General features: G+C 34.0%; 1 protein-coding gene across 1 annotated transcript; it reads left to right on the top strand.

Annotated features, from left to right (window-relative positions):
* The first annotated feature begins 6,778 nt into the window (after positions 1-6,778).
* Positions 6,779-9,956, top strand: LOC106780768 (lysM domain receptor-like kinase 3). Its single transcript, XM_022777106.1, has 10 exons — positions 6,779-7,497; positions 7,618-7,816; positions 7,942-8,081; positions 8,177-8,266; positions 8,474-8,579; positions 8,705-8,856; positions 8,939-9,036; positions 9,160-9,298; positions 9,391-9,489; positions 9,655-9,956. Exons 1-10 carry the CDS (start codon positions 6,799-6,801, stop codon positions 9,817-9,819), a joined length of 1,887 nt encoding a protein of 628 aa, XP_022632827.1. The 5' UTR covers positions 6,779-6,798; the 3' UTR covers positions 9,820-9,956.
* Positions 9,957-10,373: the final 417 nt, after the last annotated feature.

The following is a 10,373-nucleotide window of genomic DNA, read 5'->3' as shown; positions in this document are numbered from 1 at the left end:
TAATTGAAGAATCAATGCATGTTGTCTTTGATGAGATTGTGGACCTTGAGGTAAATCCTCTTGAGTCAAATAAACCTATTGCAGATGATGAAGACTATTTGAGGGAAGCTCTTGAAGAGATGTATCTAAATGAGAACTATCCTCCAGAACTTCAAGAAACATCTCAAACTGTTGATCCTAAAAGCTATCAGCAACCAAGAGGACTATGTTTGGACAACATCATAGGAGATATATCAAAAGGGGTAACTACTAGACACAATCTTAATAATTTTTTTCTAACTGTATCTTTTGTGTCTCAGATAGAACCCAAGAACATAAAGGAAGCTCTTCAAGATGATAAGTGGTGCGTTGCTATGCAAGAAGAACTAAACCAATTTGAAAGGAATGAAGTCTGGGAACTTATTCCAAAGCAAGATGATTATCAAGTTATAGGAACAAAATGGGTATTCAGGAACAAGCTTGATGAAGATGGAAACATCACAAAGAACAAAGCAAGACTAGTTGCAAAAGGCTATTGTCAAGAGGAAGGTATAGACTATGATGAAACATATGCACCGGTAGCCAGGTTAGAAGTAATTAGATTGTTACTTGCATATGCATCGTTGATGAAATTTAAACTGTATCAAATAGATGTGAAAAGTGCTTTCTTAAATGGTTTTATAAAAGAAGAAGTGTATGTTAGTCAACCTCCTGGTTTTAAGGATTTCAGATTTCCTGATCATGTTTATAAGTTCAAAAAGGCCCTGTATGGTCTTAAACAGGCACCTAGTTCTTGGTATGAAAGACTTAGTACCTTCTTAATTGATAATGATTTTTCTAGAGGAAAGGTTGATTCAACCTTATTCATTAAGAAAGTAGGCAAACACATTTTGATTGTGCAAGTTTATGTAGATGATATTATATTTGGGTCAACTGATGACTCTTTATTTGAAGAATTTGCAAAAATAATGCAATGAGAGTTTGAGATGTTTATGATGGGTGAGCTAAATTTCTTCTTAGGACTACAGATAAAACAAATGAATGGAGGTACTTTCATCTCCCAAACAAAATACTGTAGAGAAATTCTTAAGAAATTTAGCATGGATACTTGTAAAGAAGCTACTACACCTATGGCAACCTCCTGCTATTTAGATAAGGATGAATCTGGAAAAGAAGTAAATGAAACTATGTTTAGAGGTATGATAGAATCTTTGTTGTACCTAACTGCTAGTAGACCAGATATTATGCAAAGTGTATGTGTATGTGCTAGGTACCAAGCCAATCCTAAAGAATCCCACTTGACTACTGTCAAGAGAATCTTAAAATACCTTAAAGGAACTACTTCTTTTGGACTTTGGTATCCCTTTGATGCTACACCTAGTTTAATAGGTTATTCTAATGCAAATTATGACGGTTGTAAAATTGATAGGAAGAGTACTAGTGGAACTTGTCATTTTTCTGGGCTATTCTCTAGTGTCCTGGCTCTCAAAGAAACAAGCTGTGTAGCTTTGTCTACCACTGAAGCTAAATATATTGCAGCTGGCAATTGTTGTGCCCAAATTTTATGGATGAAACAGCAACTGGAAGACTTTGATATCTTCCTTAATAATATTCCATTAAAATAATACTAGTGCTATAAATCTAACTAAAAACCCCATAATGCATTCAAGAACTAAGCACATTGAGATTAGACATCATTTCCTAAGAGACCATATTCAATAGGGGGATTGTCAAATTGAATATGTTGATACCTTGCATCAATTAGCTAATATTTTCACCAAGGCACTACCAAAGGATAAATTTTTTGAGCTTAGAAGAGAACTAGGAGTGTTAGATATGTCATAGGATCAAAATCTATGATTTTTCTTGAATTTTCGCAAGTTTAGTGATTTTAATCAATTATCGCAAGGTAATAATCGATTATTTTTTGCCTTTAGGAATATCTCAATCTTCAATAATCGATTATCTCCTAAGCATAATCGATTATTCAACGTCAAAATTCTAAATCTGGAAGTTATAAGCAGATAATCGATTATCATCAAGTATAATCGATTATCATGCAATTTTTGGGCAGTAATTCTTGAGCAGATAATTGATTATCTCGAGCCATAATCGATTATCACGCTGACAGTTTCAAAAATAAAGTCGTTGGAGCGTCCCATAACGGCTATAAACAGCCATAAACGGCTAGTTTTTCCATTTTTCTTATAAATAGTCCCCCATAATCGATTATTAGTCACTCTTTTGCACCCAGATACTACTGAAATCAAATCTAGAGCCATAATTCTCTCCATTTCTCCTCTTTTTCTCAAAGTCTCATTCTCTTAAACTTCCTCCATGGCTGATTCAAGAAGACATCGTCGCAGAGCTGCTGGAGCATCTTTTTCCTCTCAATCACGTCCTGCAACCATAGATGGATGGATTTCAGATCCAAAAAACATGCAGATTTTGTGAATTCATGGCAAGAAAGGAGAATCATGGCGGTAAAATTTATTCGTCTGGATTTTTATCGCTTTTATGGATTTCAATTTCCAGATCTCTTTGGTGCTCAGTGTCTCACACACTTGGTGGAACAAAAAGGTTATCTAAACAATTGGAGGATATGAGTCTAGCACAGAAGACACTCTTTGAAGAGATTTATGAGTGGCAACAATCTATTGATGAATACATGGTTGATCAATTTCTTGATCTTGATGTTCGCCTAACTAACATCGAGAATCATCTCAACATTCAACCTCTAGAGAGATCCCCTAGTCCTGAATTTTAGAAATAGGCTACTAAGTTGATTGTTTGTTGTGTTATTTTCTCCATGTTTTAAATATCTCTTTTGTAATGATCTTTATGAAGTTAATGTAATCCTTCTCCTTTGAATAAAATGATCTTTTATGTTACTTTTATGAATAAATTATATAATTGAGGGCGAGCTCATATTAAGGGGGAGATTTTTACATTAATCTTTTTGCTTATGATCAAAAAGGGGGAGAAGAATACTATAAGGGGAGAAGTATAATACAAATTGTTACAGGTATTGCTAACTTTGTTGTTGTTTGTTAGCTTGTATGTTTTGTAGGTAAGCCAAAGTAGCTTTTAAAATTGATTTTTTTATCATCATCAAAAAGGGGGAGATTGTTACCAATAAGGAGTATTGGTAAATCTTGAAGAAAATTGTTTTGATGATGTTGCAAGAAGTTTTATTGAAGAGAACATTAAAATTATTTAAAAGCAATTTGTAGAAAGTAAATGTAGTAGGAAAGTCTTAAAAACTTTGTAAAACTTGTATTTTTTACTGGAATAATCGATTATGGACAAGCAATAATCGATTATCACAAATCCTTAAGGAATAATTGATTATCATTTCATATAATCGATTATCACATTTTGAAATACTTGTAAGGGACTTAAATAATCGATTATCACTTACAATAATCGATTATCCGTGGCATTTGGGACTTGACCTTTCATATTCAGAGCAGATGGCTATATAGTGGGTTCTGAGAAATTCAAAAGCAACGTTTTTTGAACAGAAGCTCAGCAGAATACTATTTGTCAGAGGAAGTTCTCAGAAGCTAGAGTTCAAAGTTCCCTTGCTTTGTCTCGTGAATAGGAGAAGCTCGCGTATCGTTGGTAGATTATCGGAGCGGTTCTCTTCGAGTTAGCAAGGTGCTCTGCCTGGTCTCGTGAATAGGAGAAGCTCTCGTATCGTTGGTCGATTGTCGGAGCGGTTCTCTTCGAGTTGGCAGAATGTTCTTCTTCCGGTTCGTTCGTCGAAGGAAGATTCAATCTTACCATTTATTCATTACTGTTGTAATTTGTAAAACCCTTTTGTTAGTGAAACTGTTAATCACTATTTATAGTGATTAACGACTGGACGTAGATTCTATTGATTCGAACCAGTATAAAAATTATTCGTGTGATTTTCTATTCCCTACACTTTTTATCTTTTACGCATATCAACTGTTCGATAAATTTTCTGAAAGAAAATTGATTTTCTAAAACGGACCAATTTATTTTAAAAAGTCACCGAACACGCTTTCTGCTACTCTAAGTTTTATTCCACTGCGTCATACTCTATCTTAGAATGATACCGATTGTTCCAACAAATTGTATTTTGCTTCTGTGATTAATGCATTGCTAATTACTCAGGGAAACTAGAGATAGTAAACTAGTAGTTAGTAGTAGGCTCTTTTCGCCAAGAGATTGAGTTTAGGGTAGGCTAAGAAAGTTTGCATGGCAATTAGATAATTAAGTGAATTTAATAAGAAAAGTGGATATAAGAGGGTGGATAAAATGAAATTGTAAACCCCAACAACTACATACATCCATAACTTTTCTTTGCCAATTGATTCATTTGCATTTGCATGTTTATTTTCGTTTTGCATTCACACTACAAGATAACTCTTTTCTCAAGTCTTATAAGATCAATTTGCATGAAAAATAAGGCCTAAGATTCCCTTGGGAAAACGATACTCGGACTTACCGTTTATGTATTACTTGATAACGATCTGGTACACTTGTCAGGGGCTTAACAATAGCCAAAGACATTTTACGTTATTTTTTCATATTTCTTTAGTGGATGAGAGTTGTTTTTAGTGTTTAAGTGTGAGTAGAGGGAGGAAATTGAGGTTTGGGCAGTCCATGGTGAAGGAAAGACCTAATGTTGGTGTCAAGACCAAGTTGGTTCAAGTCCTAAAATAAGTGCAGGCCATTTTTTTCCTTGTAATCGATTGCAAGGACCTTGTAAATGATTACACAAACAAAATTCTGGTTTTGTACAAAAGCCTGTGTTGTAGGAGCCAACTATGCACACACAAGCAGCCAAAGACATTTTATGTTATTTTTTCATATTTCTTCCGTAGATGAGACTTTTTTGTAGTGTTTAAGTGTGACTAAAGGGATGAAATTGAGGTTTGGGCAGTCCATGGTGAAGGAATGACCTAATGTTGGTGTCAAGACCAAGTTGGTTCAAGTCCTGAAACAAGTGCAGGCCATTTTATGCCTTGTAATCGATTACAAAGGCCTTGTAAACGATTACATGAACACAATTCTAGTTTTGTACAAAAACTTGTGTTGCAGGAGCCAACTATGGGCACATAAATAGCCAAAGGCAATTTGAGTGAGATAACATGCTATCAACTTTGACCTTTACTAGCTATTTTAATGATAACTTTTCCCATCGACCTCCAAATGATGCGATTCTTTTTTTTATTACAAACTAGACTCAAAAATCTTTCCAATGACTTCTAATTTGTAAGTTTTGGACATATGAGTAAGTACATTTTATTCCTTAAATTTAACGCTTTATATATTCGTGTCAACTCTAACCTTTACTAGTTGTTTTGCTCTTAACTTTTTCCACCGAACTCAAAATGAGTTTATTCTTGTTTGTTGGAATCTAGACTCAAAGAACTTTTAAATAACTACCAACCCATAATTTTTAGACGATTATACTAGATGTAGTTAATTTCCCAAAAACAACGTTTTTCTAAGATTCCTAAATGAGTTTACTTTCAAGTTATTGTTTAATGTTTCTTATTTTAGATGGGAAAATTACAAATTAGTAGTCATTGGAAATATTTTTGAGTCTATTTTTTAATGAAAAAGGAATTAACTGTACCTACTCATTTAGAGTTCGGTGGAGAAAGTTAAAAGCAAAACAACCAGCAAAGGTCAGAGGTGGTATGAATATATGAAACGTTAACTTTAAGGAATTAACTATACCTACTCAGATGTCCAAAAATTATAAATTAGTAGTCATGGAAAATATTTTTGAGTCTATTTTCTAATAAAAAAAGAATCACATCATTTGGAGGTATGTGGGAAAAGTTATGATTAAAATAGTCAGCAAAGGTCAAACCTCATATATGTTTTTGAACCAAGGTAGGTGAAGTCTATGACCATTTTTGTCCAAGTTATGCCTTGGTAATCGATTACTAGGGGCTAATTGTTGGTTTGTAAAAAAAAGTAATACATAACTTGCTAGTTGGAAGAACTTGACTCCCCAAGGTCATTTTTATGTGTTTTTGGATGATTTTGGGTGTGTTTTTATGAGATTTACTCCATTTTTTAGATGGATGATTGATTTTATTTATCGATACTGTCAAAAATTCCTTTTCTCACTGAACAAAGGCTAACCCTTGGAGAAAGGAGATATCTTTTCTCGTTGATGGAGAACGTGAGAGAGGTAGAGAGACAGAATGCTACAATGCTGGTGGAGCAATGTTGGGAGAGGTCACTTTCAATGTTCCAATGGATGAGAAAATAAGAACAAATTGCGAGAGAGAGACAACGCAAAAATGCGAAAACAAAATGAGACAACAGAGCTATGAAGAGAAATTTCAGTGGACACACCGTGGTTGGTAAAAAAGACAGGCAACCAAGAGACAACAGTGAGAGAAAGACTTGAGATAAAGAGAGATTTCAAGTTGTTGAGAGGAAGAAGATGAACCCTTTTCTCTTTCCCAAAACACCCTCTCCATAAGATTTCATTTCTAAAAATATTATTTGAAATGTACCAATCAAATGCCGTCACTTGACATTGTCAAAAAGTTGAGAAAAATCTGTTTCCTATTTAAAAATTGAATTTAGCAACTTTTCATAGTTCAGCATGTGCTGCCAATTGAATAACGTTGATTGGATAGGAAGTTGCCTCTGTTACAAGGTGACAATCATCAATAGTTAATGTTGTGTTTGACAACTTTCTAAACCTACAAGAAAAGGGTCCCAGATTATATCAACATAGAGGACTAAAACGTTTAGTTCTTGAAAGAATCAACAACCATGTGATGACAAGGACAAGGAATGTACCTTAAAACTAGTACAATGTTTTCCTTATTCTCTCTCCTTCACCAGGGGAGTTTCTACATCACAACTATGGCTTCTCTCACTCCTCTTCTTCCATTTCTTTTCCCTTTTCTGGCAACTTCTTTTGTCACAGTTTTTTCCTTTCAGGTCTCAATCAAACCTACAAATTTGTCTCCTTTAAGTTGCTCTGACAAGATCCTAACATGTAATGCCTCCCTCTACCACATATCCCATAATCTCACCATTCAGCAAATTGCCTCTTTTTACTCGGTTACTTCTTCCCATGTCACACCTATAAAACATGGCACCAAAGAAGACTACCTCATCACAGTACCTTGTTCATGCAAACATACGAGTGACCTTAGCGGATATTTCTATGACACCACCTACAAAGTAAAGCTACATGACACTTTTGTGAATATTTCAAACCTGGTTTTCAGTGGCCAAGCTTGGCCAGTTAATGGTACATTGCATCCAGATGAGAATTTAGCAATACACCTTCCATGTGGGTGCTCAGAAAGTGACTCTCAAATTGTTGTCACCTATACAGTTCAGCCAGATGATACACCAACAGTGATTGCTAATCTGCTAAATGCTTCACTGGTTGACATGATGAGCATGAACAAGGTTTTGGCTCCGAACTTTAACTTCATAGATGTTGGTTGGGTTCTGTTTGTTCCCAAGGGATCCAAAGGGCTATTACCGGGTACTGCTGCTGTCAATGGTGAGCTCTCTGCCTCTTCCTCTGCAATATTCCACAATGCATGATATTTACTAATTTACCTTTTTATATAAATTGTGTGCAAAATTTACCTTTTTACCTTGTTTGCAGAAAAGAAACTTAAGTGGACAACAACAATAATTGGTATCTTAGCGGGAGTGACATTCCTTTCGGTTACTACAACCATCATTCTCATTGTCAGGGTAAATAAAGTTAATCAAATGATCGGTGAAGATTCACACCTTATCTCCAGAAGATCAATGGCCAATAGAACTATTTCCTCAAAGTTTAACTTTCAAAAGGAATCTATAGAAGGTAACTGAATGGCAGTTTTGGTAACAGATGAAACTTACGATTCAAATATATATTTTTTTAGTCGTAATATCTGTCAATACACTGTAAGAGAAAGACTTCTATATTTGTGCTAAATTTTGGCGCAGATGTAATTTCATTAGAATCAGAAAGACCAATAGTATACAACCTTGAGGAGATTGAAGAGGCTACGAATAACTTTGATGAAAGTAGAAAAATAGGAAGTGGTGGATACGGAAGTGTTTATTTTGGAGTGTTAGGGAACAAGGTACGCAAATACCAAGTACATTCTTTAATGATCCTCAGCAATGCAAGCACATCCTTTGATGTGTTGACTAAAATCTATATATAATTTAACTGCAGGAAGTTGCTGTGAAGAAAATGAGGTCCAATAAATCTAAAGAGTTCTATGCAGAACTCAAGGTCTTATGTAAGATCCACCATATCAACATTGTAAGTAACAGTTCTGATGATATTTTCTTTGACCAGGTGTTGAGAGTTCTTATGTTTGAACATAAATCTGATATATGATCTATCAAAGAGCCAGAATTCGATCAATGTCCAAAGCTAAGTTTAACCATTTTGAAATGCAATAAATAAAAAATTGTGTTGTTTGTTTTGAGAAAAATAAAACGGTGCTTTTGATAATGACTACTACAGGTGGAGCTATTGGGATATGCAAACGGAGAAGATGACCTCTATTTGGTGTATGAGTACGTTCCAAATGGATCTCTCAGTAATCATCTTCATAATCCATTACTGAAAGGTACCATTTTTCTTTTCCTAGCAAAACTAAATGCAAAAGTTGTTCCAGAAAAAGCCACAGAAACAGAAGAATTATAAGAGTTATAAGATATATTTAGAGAAATCTGAAACATGATACTGGAACAGGGAACCAGCCTCTTTCTTGGAGTGTTAGGGTTCAAATTGCACTGGATGCTGCAAAAGGTCTTGAATATATACATGATTATACAAAAGCACGATATGTGCACCGTGACATAAAGAGTAGCAATATTCTACTTGATGACAAATTCAGAGCAAAGGTACTTGTCAAGTTACATTTCTCCAATCAAGTCTGTGTGCTAAATGTAATTCTCATCATTGCACTTGACATTGGATTCAAAGGTGGGAGATTTTGGACTTGCAAAGCTTGTAGACAGAACCGATGATGAAAATTTTATAACAACCAGACTTGTAGGAACACCAGGCTACCTTCCACCAGAGTAAGGTTTTATGCATTTCAATCATAACTAGAATTTCAGTCCATTATAACACAAAAGCTAGACACCTCTTTTGAGCACAACCTTTTTATTTATTCATTCTGACATTGTTTTTCACCTTCTAAGGTCTCTGAAGGAGCTTCAAGTGACCCCAAAAACCGATGTTTTTGCGTTTGGAGTGGTGCTTTCAGAGCTGTTAACAGGGAAACGAGCATTATTCCGAGAAAGCCAAGAAGAGATTAAAATGAAATCACTCATTAGTGTTGTAAGTGTTTAGGAAATAATCAAAATGATTGGTCCAGTTTGAAATTCCTTGGCTGAAATTTTTTGATTGAGGTTTGTTTTCGTGACATTCAGGTTAATACAATATTCCAAGATGATGAACCAGAGATTGCCTTAGAAGATGCCATAGATAAGAATCTGGAAGCAAGCTATCGGATGGAAGATGTCTACAAGGTAATAAGATTCATCTATGGTTGTAAAAGTTAGAAATTTTGTGATTATTCATCCATAGGTCAAAAAAATAATTGTTTAAAAATATTAAAAGAATTTCAAAGCATATTGATTACGAAAATGAATATCACTATTATTATTGGGTCTGATATGAATATAATGTTGCAGATGGCAGAAATAGCTGAGTGGTGCTTGCAAGAAGATCCAATAGAGAGGCCTGAAATGAGGGATATAATTGGGGCACTGTCTCAGATTGTGATGTCCTCAATAGAGTGGGAAGCATCCCTGTGTGGAAATAGCCAGGTCTTCAGCGGGCTGTACAGTGGAAGATGAAGATGAAAATGAAGATGAACATTAGGGTTTACAATTATTGCTTCAACTCTAAGAGAAGAGTTGAATAAAACTTTTCTAAAAGTTTTTCCCAACAATATTTAGTAGATGAGTATATGAAAGTTGTCCAATAGTTTTAGAAATAGTTCATAAATACTTTTACAAATCTTAATCAATTACTCAATGACTTATACATATGTAATAGAAATTAACCGTGAACATTTTTATTTTTATTTTTTATATTAGTTCATCAACAGAAATAACCGTAAACATTTTTTATTTTTTTTTATATTAGTTTATCTCAAGTTCAGTTCTCCTTTATTAATAGTGAATATTTTTACTAATAATCAATTATTATAATAATTTCTTTCTCACTTCAATATAACAAATTGTTTAAATTGTTTATAATAAAACTATCACAAAGAAAATATAAAACATATAGATACTCTCTATTTTAGAGATTAATTTTAATAAAAGGTTTAAAGAATAATTCTGATGTATTATTTCAAATAGTAGAGTACCATATATATATATATATATATATATATATATATATA

The sequence above is a fragment of the Vigna radiata genome, unplaced genomic scaffold, assembly GCF_000741045.1.
Source record: "Vigna radiata var. radiata cultivar VC1973A unplaced genomic scaffold, Vradiata_ver6 scaffold_208, whole genome shotgun sequence".
Taxonomy (NCBI): domain Eukaryota; kingdom Viridiplantae; phylum Streptophyta; class Magnoliopsida; order Fabales; family Fabaceae; genus Vigna; species Vigna radiata.
This window is presented reverse-complemented; position numbering and strand designations above follow the sequence as displayed.

Bases quoted from the DNA above. Each gene is read 5' to 3' on its own strand.
- LOC106780768 (XM_022777106.1), top strand. From the start codon at position 6,799: ATGTTTTCCTTATTCTCTCTCCTTCACCAGGGGAGTTTCTACATCACA. The intron at 8,082-8,176 runs GTACGCAAATAC...ATTTAACTGCAG, and splicing joins TTGGAGTGTTAGGGAACAAG to GAAGTTGCTGTGAAGAAAAT. The intron at 9,299-9,390 runs GTAAGTGTTTAG...CGTGACATTCAG, and splicing joins TGAAATCACTCATTAGTGTT to GTTAATACAATATTCCAAGA.